General features: G+C 43.3%; 1 protein-coding gene across 2 annotated transcripts; it reads right to left on the reverse strand.

Moving 5' to 3' along the window:
• Positions 1–205: 205 nt before the first annotated feature.
• Positions 206–16,895, reverse strand: Xkrx (XK related X-linked). Of its 2 annotated transcripts, XM_075957883.1 has the most exons (3): positions 13,757–16,895; positions 9,103–9,371; positions 206–4,640 (listed from the first exon to the last, which is right to left on the reverse strand). In XM_075957883.1, exons 1-3 carry the CDS (start codon positions 14,089–14,091, stop codon positions 3,895–3,897), a joined length of 1,350 nt encoding a protein of 449 aa, XP_075813998.1. In that variant the 5' UTR covers positions 14,092–16,895; the 3' UTR covers positions 206–3,894. The 2 variants fall into 2 exon arrangements, with proteins under 2 accessions (XP_075813998.1, XP_075813999.1); XM_075957884.1 differs by lacking the exon at positions 9,103–9,371 and having other exon boundaries at positions 13,757–13,825.
• Positions 16,896–17,930: the final 1,035 nt, after the last annotated feature.

The raw sequence follows: 17,930 nt of genomic DNA on the forward strand, positions 1-17,930 counted from the left end.
AACCAGAAAGGGACTTACCAGCCACCACCATCTGCCGCACCTTTGTACTAAACTACGGGTGCCTATGAACACACACTCAGTTTTCAGCTCGGGTTCTTTAGGACTTCTCTTTGTAGAAGGAATCGAGTGCTGTCTTCTGATAAGACATGCTTGGAGCAAAGAATGTTTGGCATGAACCTAGCTATATCTTAGAAAGGAATCCTGAAACTACTAAGATAATTTCACAAACACTTAGGACATAGAGGCTTAGGTCTTGATTGAACCCTGGCTTTGATACTGGCTTCAACCTTGAGTGTATCACTGAGCCTTGTTATGCCTTGAACTCTACTTGTAAAACAGGATTGGTGTAGTAGCAAATACCTTACCATATTGAGATAGTTGTAAGGACTGAACATATAAATATAAATAGAATATATATAAATCTTCATGGGCCTAGTGTCATGGTACACACCTTTAACCCAAGTACTTACTAGGGAGGCAGAGGCAGGTGGACCTCTGTGAGTTCAAGGCCAGCCTGGTCTACGTAGTGAATTCCAGGCCATCAAATTCCAGGGATACAAAATGCGACTTCATCTCTAATTAAAGCATTTGGTACTATACTATACACACTGTGCTCGTAAACAAAAGCTATTATTTCAATTTTTCACTGAACATCACCATTCTGTGTCCATAGTATTTAAAATACTTGTGAAACAAGTGAAAATGATGACTACAATTTATTTCCTACACCTTCCTCTATGCTGACTTGCCCCTACCTAGCCTATCAAAATTATCCAGTATGAGAACAGCTGTTGAGAACAGGTTGACTACTAGGAAGAAATTCTTGCTTTAGTAGTTCCTTTATCCAAACCTCATGGCTCAGTCTTCCTTCCCCAGAAACCCTTTGCTAGCCTATTCTGAGTCTATTCTTTCACTCAGCAAGACTTGTCCATATTCTACACCCTGATTTCAGAGGATATATTTGGGCCTGGTAGTGCAGGTCTGTTAACTCTGGCTACTAGGGAGGCTGGGACAGGAGGAATGCACATTCAAGGTCTGCCTAGGCTACACAGTGAGCTAAGACCAGCCTTGGCAACTTACCAAGACCCTATTTCAGGAGAAAAAGTAAAAAAGGAATCAGTATACAGCTTAGTGGTGTGGCACGTGCCTAGCAGGTGCAAGGCACTGAGTGCAAGTCCCAGGACTGAAAAAAAAAACCTTCCTATGCTGAAAGAGGGAACTTAGAGGTGTTTGCAAATGGAAGCGGGTACTTTCCCTGCCCACCCTCTCATAGGCTACACTTGCTGTGTGTGTGTCTGGAAGATGGCTGTGTACCAGGAAGGCTACCACAGAGGAGCATCTAAGGGTTTGTTTGCATAAAGTATCCATCACAACCCTTCTCCTTTCTCCTGGTCAGGGCAGCAGGTTTTTCAGGTTACAAGTTACTCCACACCCCTGTCCCTAAACTCTCTTCATTCCTAGGATATGAAGTCATCGTGGCTGGAAGGCCACATGGGGAAAATGCTTGCGAGATTTGATATTGAGGCACTCGTTTCTACCCTGTGTCTCTCTGTTCCCATAGTTTCTCCCCTTAAGGAGCTGACTCATATGCTTTTATGCACCAAATTATTGTTCTAAACACCGTTTTAGCTTTTAACCAAGGGCACAGCAATCACTAGGCAGAAATTCTTGCTTGGCATCTGAAAAGGCAGTGTTCCTTTCGAATGTGATGATGTCCTTCACATTCTCCCCGAGTGGTTGTCAGAAGTCCGTGTCAGTCTCACATGACAACCTGGGATTCTGTCCTCATAAAATGGAAAGAAGGAGTCAAGGCTGTAAAAGGAAATCTGCGGTCTCAGAATCATTGCGTTCTTTTCCCCAATTAAATAGCCAATCTTTTTAGCTCCCCAAGGCAGGTGAAGTTGGTAGAACCACGGCAGACGTGAGGAACTGGGATAATTCTGGTTAACAGCTCGCTACCTAGAAGAGGGAGTGCCCACAACTAGATGGTGGCAGAAGACCGCATGTCAGATTCTTTACAAGTTCTTCAAACATGGTAGCCACAAGTCGTGTAGTTTTCCATTTTGTTTTCATCTTTAATGTTTTGAGAAGTAAATTACCAATCTAACCCATCCCTCATTCCCTCCATTCCAATTTTCCCCCTACATCCCCTCACCACTATTCCCTTCTAAACCCGTGTACCTTCTCTTTTTCCCCTTAGACCCCACTGAATCCACTTAGTGTTTCCAGTGTGTGCTGGGTGGAGGGGCATCTCCTGGAGCACTAGAAGCCTCTCGGAGGCTGCATCCATGAAGAAAACACTCTCCTTCTCCAAGCAGCCACCAACTGCCAACAGCTCCTCAGCTAGTGTGCACTTTCGAGAGGTCATCTCACTTTCCTGGTCTGTGGGGAAGAATGATTGGTTGGATAAGGCTGGGATAATTGGTTTGCTGGCAGGCAGTGGCCAGGACAGTGCCAGTTGTTTGGTTACCTTCTATGCATCCAGCTGACAAGCCCAGCAAAGGATCCAGCTGGGATGATAGTTGAGCATGATGAAACATGTCGATTTGGCCATTGGGGTTTGTTAATGACAGAAAGATTGAGAAAAAAAAAACCTACATTCCCCATTAGCAAGTAAAATCCCACAGGGAGAAAGCAGTGTTGATAATCTCATGTGATCAGCTTCTCTCTTCCACCTTTCCTTTGCTGAGGAGTCACCCAGCCCAATTCAAAACAGCAGGAAGGTGCTGCCTTAGCCATTATGACTTTATCCCCCTAAATGAAAATCAATGAAGCACTCAGGACAGTAGCAGACACAAAGAAATCTTCATTTTCTTTCACAGGTCATAAACACTTTCAGTTACAGTTCGGCTTCTCTGATGTTTCCATCAAGTAACAAAATGCAAAGCGACAGAAAAGCTGGATTGGAGGGAATCCCTAATAATGGGGAACCAGCTGAGAAATTTCGTTCAAACATTTCCCTCAATGGAGCTAGAAGCCTACATTGTTCCTTAAGAGACATCCTGGGGGGAGGCAGGGATGTCTCAGTTGTTAGAGTGCTTATCTGACCCTGGGTCCAGTGCTCAGCATCACCTAAGTGGTGCTTGCCCAGGCCTGGATGCAACCCTCAGCACCATATAAACCAGGTACACTGCCATGCACCTGCAATCCCAGCACTCGGAAGGCAAAGGCAAAAAAGATCAGGAGTTCAAACTACATAGTTCTTAGCTGCGGAGTGACTTTGAGTTCTGCCTTGAAAAAAATATGCCATTCTGATTTATTCCCTGAAAGAATCCTATCCTGCATGCCCTTCTATAAAGGGGTGCCTAGGAAGGCTTCTAAAAAGAGAAGTCTTTGCTGAATGACCACTGGTAAAATCCTAATGGAGTGTTAGCTTATCTGGGGAGTCGCTTTCTTCCATAATGGGGTCTTCTTCTTAGCCACAATCTCTCATTGGAATCAAAATATCTCAGCCACTCTCACAGGTAAAGGTACCACAAGGCTCAGACTGTTTTCTGGGAGGTGCTCATTCCTAGTAAACTGTCATATCCTCTGGTCAGTCCAGATGTGTCCTGGTCGAGTTCAGATCAGCCCAGGGAGACGCAACAATGATAACTCAAACAGATGGGCAAAGCTGGAAATGCGGAGCCAGAGGAAGGTACCCGGAAGTTATTCCAACTGACTTGGGTAGGAGGAGGATGAACTAACAAACAGTGATTAGTGCTGGTACCCAAACATAGCAGTCGATCATAAAAAAAGGAAACCCTATTTGGACGTCAGTCTTTCTTTTGATAGGCTTACTAAAAGAGTCAAGAAAACGAACCTGGAAGAACACACACATAGGGGTCTCCTTCAATTTCACAGTTGCTCTTGTCAACCCCGAACCCACCCTATAATGTTCAGAAGAAAAAAACTTCAGACAATACTCTGTCTTGTTTCAGCCTCACCGGACGGCTCTGCGTTCTCAGCCCTCTCCGGGTGGTGCCTGCGGCAGCAGATACAGTGGAGATAGTCTACTACGTTATGGGTGAAGAGTGAGCGCAAAGGGTGCAAGTACTGGAAGAAAAGGAGCATGAACCCAATGGAAATCACATAAGCAATGATAAGCTGCACGGCGATCAAGGAATGGCAGTAATTCGGTAACACTTTGCCTCCAAGGAACTTAAAAATCAAGACCATGACCACATTTTCTACCAACCTCACACTATAGTGCAGTCCCATATGTCCCCAGTTCTGACCTTTGTCAACAAGGTCTCTGTCTGCCAACTTCAATTGCATGGCTGACCAGCAAGAGAAGTTGATGCCAGCATAGAGGATGGTGACAGAAATCAGTACCACCAGAGTGCCCACCCGGCTGAAATTTTTCTCAATATTGTTTGGCATTTGGGCACCACTCCTCCAAAACGTAACCCAGGGCTCAAAGAGGATGATCAAGAAGTTGACCACTAAGAATGGCACCGCCTTCAACTTCAAGGTGGCTGAGAAGAGCACGAGAATCACAAGGCGGGAAGTGATCTCCAATGTCCTCCAGACGGTGATGCAAAGTACTTCCAGGGGCCCAAGTCGAATCTTGTAGTCATCGTACTTGATCTGGATAGCTAACATATTGCAGAGGGTGGCGCCGTAGGTGACAGATATCAGGGAGAAAACCATTAGGACAACTGCAAAGGAAGGAATGAGACAATCAGTTGATGTTTGTGGTGAAGCCTGTATTCAGAACCACAGGTCCAGAGATGATGGTCAGGGCTTGAATACTTCAAGTAAAAGTAGACTTATTTAAGGGTTATATATACCTATATATACATATATATGTATATATGCAGACTTACGATCACACTAGGTCCACTAACAGCATGCACCTGGATACACATTTTTTTACAAAAACATATAAATGAGTGGCAGATATAGAAGAATATGCTCAATATCACGGAGCATTAGAAAAATGAAAATGAAATTCACAGTGAGGGCTGGTAGTACATCTCAGTGGTAGCCCCCTTGTGTAGCATGAAAAGAATGACCACAATAAGATATTGCCTGCTAGGATGGATGCAGATTTAAAAACAAACTAACAAAGATATGGAGAAAATGGAACTTTGATACATATTTGGAATATAAATTGATACTGTCATCGTAGAAAACAGCATGAAAGTAACTAAAAAAAATGAAAAACAGAACTACCATATGGTCCAACAATTCCACCACTGGTTACATATACAAAGAAAGTCGGTATCTCAAAGATATATTTGCCCTATGTTATTCACTGCAGCAAGACACAAAGCAGCTAGCATATGGGAGCAATCTAAATGTCCATTGACGAGTGCAGAGGTAAAGAAAATGGTACACATATGCAGTGGGTGTCACTCAACAATGATATGGAGGAAATTGCATCATTGCAATAAAATGGATGAATATCAAGGACATTGTGCTAAGTGAAATGAGACAGACTCAGAAATAAAAATAATGTACTACCCCATTTATCAGTGGAATCTCATAAATAAATTGGATTCAAAGAAACAGAGTAGGGCAATGGTACCAGGGGTAGGGGTTGGGAAAACAGGAGGGTTTTTTGCCAAAGGGAATAAACCTTCTGACACAAAATGATTAAGTTTGGGAGCTCTGATGTACAAGTTGGCATTCTACTTCACACTTGTAATTTTTCTGGAAGTGTTCACACGCACAAATAGTAATTCCATGAAGTGATAAACATATGTCAAAACTTCACATTGTAGACCTGAAACATATACGATTCTAATCCCACAAAAACAGGAGACCCAGGGAAGCTGGAGCCGAAAAGATACATGTCCAGCTGTGAGAAAACTGAAACCTTCTCCCATGAAAATCCAAAAGGAAGCACGGGTTCACTTCTAAAATCTTCCTGAGCATTGAGTAGAGTGTTAAAATCCCAAAGACCCCAAATGGAGAATGGGAAAGTGGTTGCCTTGTCTTTCTAAACCACTCTTGCTCCTATTCGAAAGATACAATGCTCTTTGAAAAGCTGATCATAATGGACATCTAGCCAAGTAGGCAATGTTTTCCCTGAAATTCAAACTCTGTGACTTGATAGTTGTGCTATCAAAGGATGAAAACCTGATGTTTGCAATAAGTGCCAAAACATTTCCATATGTCCCTCTACAAATAGACTAACCATAAGAGATTGAACACTGCTATAGTCAGAAACATGGGCTCCAAACAAGACACCGAGTCTAGTCATTCCCATAGCCTACTTACAGAACCTCGGGGAGGATTTACTTAACTTCTGTGTCTATCACTTTATCTTGTGTAAAATGAGGAAAATAATCACCTCATAGATAAAGTTGCCGTGAAGATGAAATAATTACATGCCAAATATGTAGAGAAATGTCTAAAAGCTAGTAAATTCTATTTCTTCTACCTCCTCCTCCCTCTTCCCAAAGGCCTAAATGGAGAATTGCAAAGTGGTTGTTCTTAGTTTTCTAAGCTACCCATGTTTCTATTCTCACCATTCAACATAGAATTGATTATTCATATAAAACCCCCATACCTAACTAATTTAACTCAATCTAAAATCAGGGTATTTTTTTCTTTTGTAGTTATTGCTTATTAAGATTGAGAAAATGGAGGCTGGAGAGATGGATCAGCAGTTGTGAGCACTTACTGCCTTGAAGAGAACCTGACTTTTCTTCCTAACAACCTCATTGGGCAGCTCACAATGACCTGTAACTCACCCCAAGGGCAGCTCACAGTGACCTATAACTCACCCCAGGGGCAGCTCACAGTGGCCTATAACTCACCCCAGGGGCAGCTCACAGTGACCTGTAACTCACCGCAGGGCCATCTGATGCCTCTGCCTCCTCCCTCCAAAGGTACTTGAACTCATGTGCACATACCACACACAGACTCATACATAAATACATACTCATAATTTAAAAATTAATATAAATAATTCTCAACAGCTAGATAGGTGACTGGTGGTTAAGAGCACTTGCTGCTCTTCCAGAGGACCCATATGGTGGCTTTTAACTACAGTTCCAGGGAATCTAATGCCCTTTTCTAGTCTCCACGGGCATTAGGCATACAAGTGATACAAATACATATGTCCAGGCAAACTGACATATATATTTTTAAAAAATGTAAAAGATATGGCAATTTGCAAATTGATCCTGGAAATGAATCGATTTAGAAGACTGGTATAAAAATATGGCAAGAAAGGCAAAATGTAAACAATGAATATTTTAATATGTAAAATTGAGTATTTCACATATGAACATATACATATACATGTTTTTGTTCCCTGCAGTGCTGGAGATTAATCTAAGACCTTCAACATGCCCAGGCACTCTCCCACTGAGCTATACCCACAGCCCAATATGTGTACATAGTAAAGAGGAGTCTAGAATGGTTAACAAAGATGACTCTGGATGAGTGACGTTCTGTTTTCTTTCTATTCTACATGGCCTGAAATGTTACCAAACATCTGACAGCCCTTAGTCAGGCAGTAGTGGTGCATGCCTTTAATTCCTGCACTTGAAAGGAGAGGCAGGTGGATCTCTGTGAGTTTACAGCCAGCCTGGTCTATAGAGTGAGTTCCAGGTCAGGCAGGACTATACAAAGAAACCCTATCTCAAAAGACCATAAATAAATAATAAAAACAAAAATTAGTAGTATATTAAGATGTAAACATTTTACAGAAAATTTAGAAAGTCACAACTCTGTGGATTTCTCAGCCCCTCTTGGGGTAGACTTTTCTGTGTGGACACAATTACCTGTAGGTCAATCAGTCTGCACATTCAACACTTTCGTAATGTATACATATTTTAATTAGATGATTGCCCAGCTCCCAAAATTCTCAGGAAGAAAAACAGCATCATTTCCAGACAATGCTTTTCTCAAACTACTGTCACATAGTAAGTACACTTGTAAAAAACTTCCAAAGCAACAGAACTTCATAATCAATCGTTAATGGAGAAAAGGAGATAGACTTGCCCCCTTGCATTTATTTAAGACAGAGGACTTTGTCAAATAGGATCAGCACTTACTAATAAAGAAATGGCCCAAGCTGTGCCCACATCTGAAGCAGCATCTGTCCAAACAGATGAAACAAAATGGGGCTGGTAAAATTCAGTAACAACATTTGATGTCAGCACTGACAATACTGACTCATCTCATCCTCTGCCAGAGGTCTTACTCATCTAGGGACCCATCCTTCTACCAGTAGGAACTTACGGCAGTGACTACTTTGTAAGTTCCTTCAGAGATCACAGAGAAACAAGGGCAGATCTTGGAGCAGGCCTGATTGACCTGTATCCATCCCACAGTCCTATTCTGTCTTTCCACTACCATGGGAGAAAATGATGAAATCTGTGGTTCTTTAGTGAAACTAGATGGGATCAATGAGGGTCCTTTGTACAAATGCAGATTCCTGGCCCTCCCACACTCTGATTGACTCAGGTCTGAGGAGGGAAGGGAATTTTCAAAAGAACCTTCCAAGCCAGGCATGTCGGTTCTTGTCTATACTATAGTCTTAGCACTTGGGAAGCTCAGCAGCAGGACTGTCATGAGTTAGAGGTCAACCTGGGCTAGCTAGATGGTGAGTTCCCAGACCAGCCTGGAATATAAGGTGAGACCCAATCACCAAAAACAAAACAAAAAAAGAAAAGAAACATATAGAGAAATATTTAAGAACTTTTTCTCTAAAGGTGGCCATCTCTAAACAAATTAAGCAGCTAGCAGCACCATGTACACATTCCAGACGAGGGAAATTTTTCTTTGATTCTGATGGCTGCTGTGGCCAAAGGGTGTGTTTGTGAAATTTTGAGTATAAACATAGCTTGTCCCAGTTTAAGAATCCTGGCAGGTCTGAGATGTCTGACTCCCTAAGTTCAAGTGCTGTCCAATAGAATTTCCGTGATGATGAAAGCATCTTAAATCTATGCCATCTCAGAACGCTGCGTTATTAACCAGACACAGCACTGGGCATTTGCAATGTGACTATTGCTACTGAGGAAATGCACTTTCAATGGGTTTTGGTTGGTTTTTTCTTTAAATTGCACACAAGGCTAGTAACCAGTCTATCGGACAGTTCCGGCCTAAACTTCCAAGACTCTTGGTTTAAACAGAGCCCTCCCTTCTCTTGACCCCACTCACCTCTACCCAGGGGGACCTCTGAAGAGATCAGAGTCACATAAAGCTGATAGGTCAGCTGGGGCACTGAGCCCAGGAATGCTTGAATCTGTGACATACGTTTGTAGGCATTACGGTGCATAGCCAGGGTCCGGATGGAGTGGCCCACCTCCCATTCTATCAGCACCTCCTGGCCATCTATTAGCATCTTCTTTCTGGTGAGGCTGACATAGGGCTCCTCTTGCCCCTCTTTCTTCCACAGTGTAAGGTACTTAATCATGGCCTCCAAACATCTGCGGGAGTAAAGCATCATGGGAACTTAGCTAAAATTGTCCCAAGAAAGGAAGGTGTCATAAAAGGGAAATATCTGGGGAAGGTTCTATTACTTTTTTGGCATTTCTTTTCTTCTGTCCATTGTACATGACTCAAAGGGTTGGCCATACCTTGTCCAAGCCACTTGAGTCTAACTAAGTTTTTTTTTTCCTCTCTGGTCACCTACTGGCCTAAGAACACCATTTCAGAAATATTTCCTTGTAGTCAAGGAATTGTTTTATCTCCTCAAAAATGTGCCTGTGTTTCTTAAAAATATGTCTCAAATACAAAAGTATTAAGAAATAGTATGTTCTGAGATAAAGATGAAGGCTTCAAAAGGCCCTGGTTTTCACAAGACCTCAATTCAAACACTCTTTAATAAAAGCATTCAGCTTCGTAATTGAGATTCTTAAGATCTGCTTTTATAAGAAAACACTTCTTTTTTGTGTGCCTCTTGCTGGAGACAGATCCCTTTTAAACCTGGTTATTTCTTTATGAAGAAAATAGCCTTACCAGAGCATATTACCCTTGAAGTCTTGATGACAGTCTATTTCCTGCTGTGACCCTCCCACACATGCCCTATCAAAATCACAAGCCCTGGCAGCTCTGATGCGGTAAACAGAAGCGAAAAGCAGCTAGTACACACTGTCTTGTTACACCTGAGTTATTGCTTCCCCCGCCACTTACCCCGAAAAAAATGGACACTTGACTATTTTTGACAAGAATATTTGTAGTGGAAATTAAGACATCTCCAATAGATTGAGGGCAGAGGCTCCATTTCTCTTGCTGCCAGCTCTTATCACATAGTGGGAATTTGATAAACATTTGCTGAGCAAATGAAAGCACGAGAATGGGAAAGAGAAGGCAAGTGAGAAGTGGCAGAAGGGGAGGATAACTGGGAGTGACTTACCAGGAAAACAGATTAAAGGCAAGTTCAGGGTTGATGTGGCTCCTAGACTTCGGCTGTTAATAGGATGGTTTAGACTATAAGTACTGGCTGCCATTTTCCACGGGGTCCCCCGGAATTTTTTTAGGTGTGCTACTCCAAAATGTACAGAAGAAATTTCCACTTTTGAGCACATGTGCATGCATGCACATGTATCTGCATATGTGTATGTGTGTGTGTGTGTGTGTATGTGTGTGTGTGTGTGTGTGTGTAGAGAGAGAGAGAGAGAGAGAGAGAGAGAGAGAGAGAGAGAGAGAGAGAGAAGCATACATGTGCCACAATCTGTATATGTAGAGATCAGAAGACAACCTTGAGGGTTGGTCCTTGACATCCCCCTGGTTTGAGGTAGTTTTCTTTGTGTGCACCAGGCTTGCTGGCCTGCTAGCTTCTGGGGATTTTCTCGCGTTTGCCTCCCATCTCACTATGGAAGTACTGGCACTCCAGGTTCAGCTATACAAAGGTTCTGGGAACCTAAACTCAAATTCTCATGCTTACACAGTAAGTGCTTTATCCACTGAGCCATCTTCCCAGCCCTGAAATTTCCATCTTTGATAGACAAACTGTAAGATCTGAATGAGAAAAGGAAGGAAAGAAAGAAGTTGCAACTCTCACTAGTTAGGGGGAAATATCTAACCATTTTCATGCCCACCCATACTATTGCTTAACAAAATATTGGGGCAGTGGCAATGAGGTATTCTGTTTATGCTTCTAGTCTTGTGGCTATTTTGCTAGTTTAAGAAAGGATTCTTACCTTACTCCAGAGCTACAGTAAACCAGAGTACATCTTCATTTCCAGAAGCATGCTTGCATTTCATGTAAGAGAGCCATGCCCTAGAAACAGCTTCCTTTGCCTGATAGCAGTAATCAAACTCTTACTTAATGAAGAAAGGAATGGACCGTGAAAACAAGCATATAAATAGTACCACTTCTGGGTTGACAATTGTTTTTCTGAAGAAGTACAGGCAATGAATGACTGCTGAGGGAGGGAGGATCAGTCTTGAACAGAAACAGGACCACATTATAGGTTACCTTGTGGTCAATCCCAATTGATCAGCCTTAAACACATACACATATGAGCAACACTAAATGAACTTAACAAGTTATATATATATATATATATATATATATGTGTGTGTGTGTGTGTGTGTGTGTGTATTTATAAATACATAATTGATATACCAATAGTAACTAAAGAAGAGTCGTGAATTTGAAAGGGAGTGGGTGAACACAGAAAGAGTTGGAGGGGAAAGAGGTAGAAATGATATGAATACAGTATGTATATAGGAAATTCTCAAAAATATATAAAAATTTTCAATTAAAAAAGAATTATTCTTCCTGATGTGGGCTTAGAGTAACTGAGGTTATAAATGTATTTCAATCCATGTGCGCTACAAGCTCAAGGACAAATCTGAAAAATAGTGAACAACACTCCAGGCAGAGCAAAGTCAAAAATAGCTTAGAAGGCCACAAACAAACAAACAAAAAAAGGAAGTAAAAACCAAGGACTGGGTACTTGCTAAATTTGCATCCTCTTCAACTGCTAATTCAGTATATTGCATTTTGAAAAGGAACAAAAATAATGGTTGTTTTGAGTCTCTAGTGACATCTTGAAACATCACGGCTCCAAGTTAAAGATAAAGTCTTCCTTTTACAGTCAACTTGAAACACTTAGATCAGAAAAGTATCTTTAGATCACCTAACCCAAAAGCTACATAGGGCCAGCTGAGACACATCTGGATAGTACACAATTAGTATAGCCCATACTGCATTTTTGAAGTTAGTAAGTTTCCAAATTTAAAATCATGGAATCTCACATAAAACCCTGTTCTTGGGAACTAACTTCTCCTCAAAAGTTAGATCTGGCAATACTGAGTCTGAATTCCAACCTAGAAACAATGGCTTATAATTTTAAAATGGCTGCCTCCCAGACAAGCACGTCCCAGATTCCAATTTGCCGTGGTATTCCATTTCTTTACTACTGAGACGTTGTTTTCATTCATCAACATATGTGAGACTATTTTCTAATGCTTGGCCCACTTGGTTTGTGTATATAGCATATGCCTAGCCCGGATTTGGAACACAAGGTCTAGTACAACGCATTTATTTTACAGCTGAGGGAACTGAGTCCCAAGACATCTTTAAGAGATGTCACTGAGATCACAGGCCTGCTGAATAACAGAAGGAGGACTAGATTCTTGAGCTAATTCAGGCCACTGCTTTATGAAGATATCCCACATTTTCTGGGATGGAATGTTACAATATTGACTGACATTTCCCAGATTTAAGGAAATACAGTTGACAAACAGAATTATAGAGATGTATAGATAGGTAATAAATTTTATCAAAGGCGGTTCCATTCTTGATAAGTTTCACAGGCCATTTTGAGATCTCTAAATGATGCGCTATCTTCCTATTGCAGTTACAACATCAACATTATGACCCATATTCCTCAGCTGACTGCAGATGTTTGCCTCTCTTACAGTCATGACAAACTTGGTCCATTCCTCCCTACTGACTTCATAAGTTATGCAATGTTTCTCTCCCGTGAAACTTCATAGCATCCAGGTGAGTCTGCGGGCACCGATGCCGGTCTCCCTGCAATTAAGCACATGCTCACGCTGCTCACAGCAGTCTGAATGTGAACACCGGATATACCAATGCCCTTTGCTACTAATTCCAGACAGAGGTGGGCATTCTTCTTTTGGCCCTTCCAATCGGTGTGCATTTATTGCAACACAATGTGAGATAAGCAAGAGAGAGACTGATCTACCGACACAGAAAAGACAACTTTCTTGGGTTATAGTGCCAGCTTGCCACCACCTACTACAGTCAAGTACTTTCCAGATGTCACAGAACTCCAGAAGTTTTGAAAATGACAAAAATAAAAAGAGGCCAGCTCAAGAAGTTCAACTTGTGTAAACTGAATGCGGGGCAGAGTGAGAGCAGGAATGAATGATTATCCATTCAGAAAGCATCTAAAGGGCAGAATTCAAATTACAGACTCTGGAGGCTGGGACTACGGCTCAGTGGAACAGCACTTAGTATGCCCACCACCCTGGCTTTCATTCCTAGCAAAGTGAAAAATCCCTCTGGAGCTACGCCCAAGAGCACAGCATGACCACATTCGTTGGTCCCATACCGGTTTCCACAACACAAACTCAGTAAGAATTGTCTAATCAAGTCATCTTAATGATATTGCTCATGGTTTTTGAACACATATACATGCCACAAGGTCACCATGGTGGTTTCCAAGATGATTTCAGATAAAGTCTTGGGACAGTAGACAGGGAATTCGAGTGAGAAGAAATGGAAAAATTAGATTAGAAACACAAACGGAAAAAATTAGATTAGAAACACAGCATCAGTCGTACAAAGATTAGCCTCCTCCTCCTCCGTACAGAGAGATTTAAAAATGCTCACCTGATAACAGGTCCCAAGAGGATTAGATGCATAAATAATGATAGTGGTCTATCTTTGGCCAGGTCTCTGTGGACAAAAATGAGGGTCAATTGAACCATAATGGATGAAAACATAAAGAAGGAAAAGGTGTATGTCATCCAGAAGGTTTCGTTATTCTTTCGATAAACCCTAACCATATACAAGGCAGATGCAGCCTCCCCACAGTACAAAAAGGTGGAGAAGAGGATACTAAACGGAAAGGTAAAGCGTGGGTTAGGTCCACGAATGACATCTTCTCCCAGAGATGAAACCGGAACCACATTTGGCTCCTCGGGAATCTCATAAACTCTGTCCATTGTGGAGGATCTCGTTGGGTCTGGAGTTCAGAGCTCTTCCCCATCCATCCCCAATAGAGCCCCTGTGGCCACTGCTGTCCAAGAATCAGTCAGGTGGACTGTGGCAAGTCAAGTTCCTGAACGAAGCTCAACAAGTCAGAAAAGGAGCCACCTCTCTTCTAAGCTTAACTTGAAGAGTCTGAAATCGCGAATCCAGAAGTATCTCTTTGAACTTCACTCTAATGCGATCATCAACATAGATGCTGAGAAGCTAGGACAAGCCCTCCAGCACTGAGGCTGGTATCCAATTCCAGGAGTGTGGAAAGTCAAGGAACAGCTGTTTCCACCGAGGCTCCTTTCACAGTACTCGAGGCAGGGGAGTAGCCACTCTGGGGTGGCGCATCACACAGCCAGTAGCTTCTCTTGGGGTAATTCTCATCAGTGTGGCCTCTCAAATCAGCAGAGAACTGAACCAAGGCAGAAGGGGCACAGCCTGGAGGATTTAGTTCAGCAACTAGGTATCCATCCAACCTGCTGCTAGGTTGTGCCTATTAGCGCGTCTGTCTGCTGGAGTTTGCGCACCAGAGAGCTCTCAGGACCTGCTGAGAGGCAAGGGTTCTCAGGAAGGTTCTCCAAGCCCCGCCCTCCAGACCGCCTGTCTGGGGGCTGGAGTAATGCCTCCACTGTCCCCTAGCGAGGTCTCTCCAGAAAGAAGCGGAGCGCGCAGTACTGAACAGAAGAGGCTGGAGCGGTTTCTTCACAGAGTCACTTTGCTAAGGAAGGCACAGTTTGAGAAGTGCGGCGGGTCCTGGGCTTTGGGACCTATGGCACCTGGATCTCTTGGGCGGGGTGGTGGTGGCGTGGGCCGGGCGAGTGGGAGGGACAGCTGAGGCAAAACAAAATGAGCCAGCGTTCCCAGACGACTAGCCAAGGGATGCTCCAGGTAGCTAGGCGCAACAAAAAGGAGCCTGAGCCAGTCTTCCGCAACATCTCTCACCATGACTTCTGGATCCAGGAGGGAGCCACAGCTTTCCTTTTCTACGGGAGCAGCAGCAGGCACCCACTTCTACCCCTCCCTCCACAGCCAGTTAAAGTGGCTCGCTCCCACACTCGCTCAACCCACGCGGTTAGGCAGGTGTGTCTCCCTTGGCCGCAGGGTTGAACCTCCCCAGGTCCTATTGCCCTCCAGATAATATCAGAAAAGTGGGAACCTAAGAGGGAACTGGGTCGGAGCTCCTGTCCAGGTAAAGCTGTATGCAGCAAAGGGAAGACTGAATCAGACAGGGATCAAAACTCAAAGCCAGCCCACAGACACTGATAGCACATGCATGCCTTGATTTCTGCACTTTCAAAATGAGGCCAGGACAGAAGCTTCAGAATAAACTTTTAGGTGTTTGGTTAAAAGGCTCCGAAGAGGGGCCGGATTCAAAATAGACTGGCAAGGAGCCAAGAGAGATGTTCATGAAAACGGAGAGGGGTGTCTTATTAAAGAGCTCTTAAAATTGCCAGGATTTGTAAAGGCAGTCCTCCTCCACCTCAGAGAGCTTTTGTTTTCATGCTTCGTTTGCATAATCCTAAACCCCAAAGAAAAAAAGGAAAACAGCGGCCTCTGAGAAAAGAAATGGAGCAGACCCTGCCTGTGCCGATCTCCTTCTACTGGAGGAAGTCAGCAAAGGGAATCTCCATCTATGAGAGGAGTGGCCAAAACGCAGCCACCGAAATATGAATGACCTCAAGATAGATGTAGTCTTGGTCATTTAGTGTGTGCATGTGAGGGTGTGCATTTAAACTCCCTCATTTATCGCTTCCTTTCCCAAGAGTTGACTGGGGGCAGATCCCACTGGGAAGGTAGTCTTCTGAAGTGCAGCTGCCCCTGGTCTAGCAGCTGCTCATACTTCCTCTTTTGTGGTGACACTATTGAGACTAACTTAAAAGATGGGTGCTCCACCAGTGGGGCACAGGGCACAGGGGTTGCTTTCCTTTTTTATTTATTTATTTTTATTTGGGGGCTTTGTTATTTTGCTAGCTTGTTTGTTCGTTTGTTTTGAGACAATAAGGTCTCTCCTGCTGTAGCCCTGGCTGACTCACTCTGTAGACCAGGCTGCCCTCAGGCTCAAACACATCCACCTGCCTCTGCCTTCCAAGTGCTGGCATTAAAAGTGTGTGCCGCCTGCTTTAGCAAACAGCTAAGAAGGAGGATGTCAGGTAGAATGACCAACTTATTCCACTTCACTAGGATAAGGTGAATTAGGTATCCAAACACAGAAAAACAAAACGATAAAGATAGTAGGATAAAATTGCAGTCTTTCTGCCTCATGCCCGTGCCTTCACCGCTCCCCAATACATAGCTCTACAGTCTACAAATGACTAGTTGTTGTGCCTGCCATCCAAGGCTATCTGTAATCCCTCCTGCTTCTCTATAATTTGACTCACCCACGCCACCATACTGCACACCTTTTACACCAGTCCAGCAGGTTGGCTCACTTATCCACAGTCATCCTGCTCACCCCCACTTCTGTGTCTTGTGGATGCCATGCACGGCTTCATTCCTTTCCCCATGAGTCCAAGCTCTCATCTTTTTTTTTCAGGAGTCAGCCCTAACCCTGCCAAGCCATCTCTAACCTCCTCTCCCCTCATTTTCCTTTCCTTGTGCTACCTGTACACATCCTCTCTTGTAGAGTCCTTCAAGTCTGTTTGCTCGGCCTTCCCAACAGAGTGTAACTGTAAGGCTATGCCTAACGAATGTTTAGTGCAACTCGCCGTGACAGTGGTGAGGAAGGTTCCTCGGAGTTACTTCCTCCATGAAGTAGTCAGGCAGGGCTAATCAGACTCTACTCCAAATGCTGTGGCCATCACACCTAGGGCACAAAGTCCTTCAGCTGAATATGCAAACTTAATCACCCCCTCGGCTCAGTCCATGGATCTGTCCCTTCTCAGGCAGGTTGTATTTTGCCAGCACTACATTTTAGACTCAAATTATGAATTATTTCAACTGTATTCGTTTTTATGTTCCAACTAAATCATTATAGGACCTGAAGGGTAGGACTCCTATTATACTTCCTTTGGATTCCCCCGGGGCTGGTATAAACCTGTAAGTTTCCTGCCATCTGATTCCTCTTCTCAATCAGCTTCTCTACTTTCAGTCTAAAGACTCCCTGGCGCTCTAGGTCACCAAATCCTTTGGTCTCTTATTTCCCTGTTCCTGTGCCCTACTGGAAGAAACTAAGTGAGAATGTCCCTGTTTCTAACATTCTTAGGTCCATCTATATATTGATTAATTTTCCCGCTATAGTAATAAAATACCCAACAGAAGCAGCTTAAGGGAGGAGGGACTTCTTTGGGCTCACAGTTTCAGGGATACAGTCCATCACGGCAGCAAGAGCAGGAGGCAGCTGGCTACACAACAGCAGCAACTGGGAAGCAAAGAGTGAGCAATGTGCATGTTCACCTCACTTTCTCCTTTTTATTCAGTCCAGGACCCCAATCCACAGAATGCTATCATCACCCACAGTAGTGAAGTCTTTCCACCTCATTAACTGTATCTTAAACCCTCCCAGGCACACCCAGAGACTAGTGGTGATTGTAGATTCTATTAACTTGACAGCCAAGATTAGCTATTACAATCAGTCAATTTCTATGGTCAACTCTAGGCTTTAGGACAAGGGACACTGAAAATGTTGACAGTCATAAGACTCTCAAGATTCAAAAACCCCTTCCCCACTAAAAGCACAGATCTCTCAAGATGTCTACTGTGGCAGTCTATTGTGACCAGATTGGTGCCTGGCCCAATTATCAATCATCAGAGAGGTGTCAGTCAGCAACTGATGGATGCAGATGTAGAAATCCACAGCCAAAGTTAG

Source organism: Microtus pennsylvanicus, chromosome X (assembly GCF_037038515.1).
Source record: "Microtus pennsylvanicus isolate mMicPen1 chromosome X, mMicPen1.hap1, whole genome shotgun sequence".
Lineage (NCBI taxonomy): Eukaryota > Metazoa > Chordata > Mammalia > Rodentia > Cricetidae > Microtus > Microtus pennsylvanicus.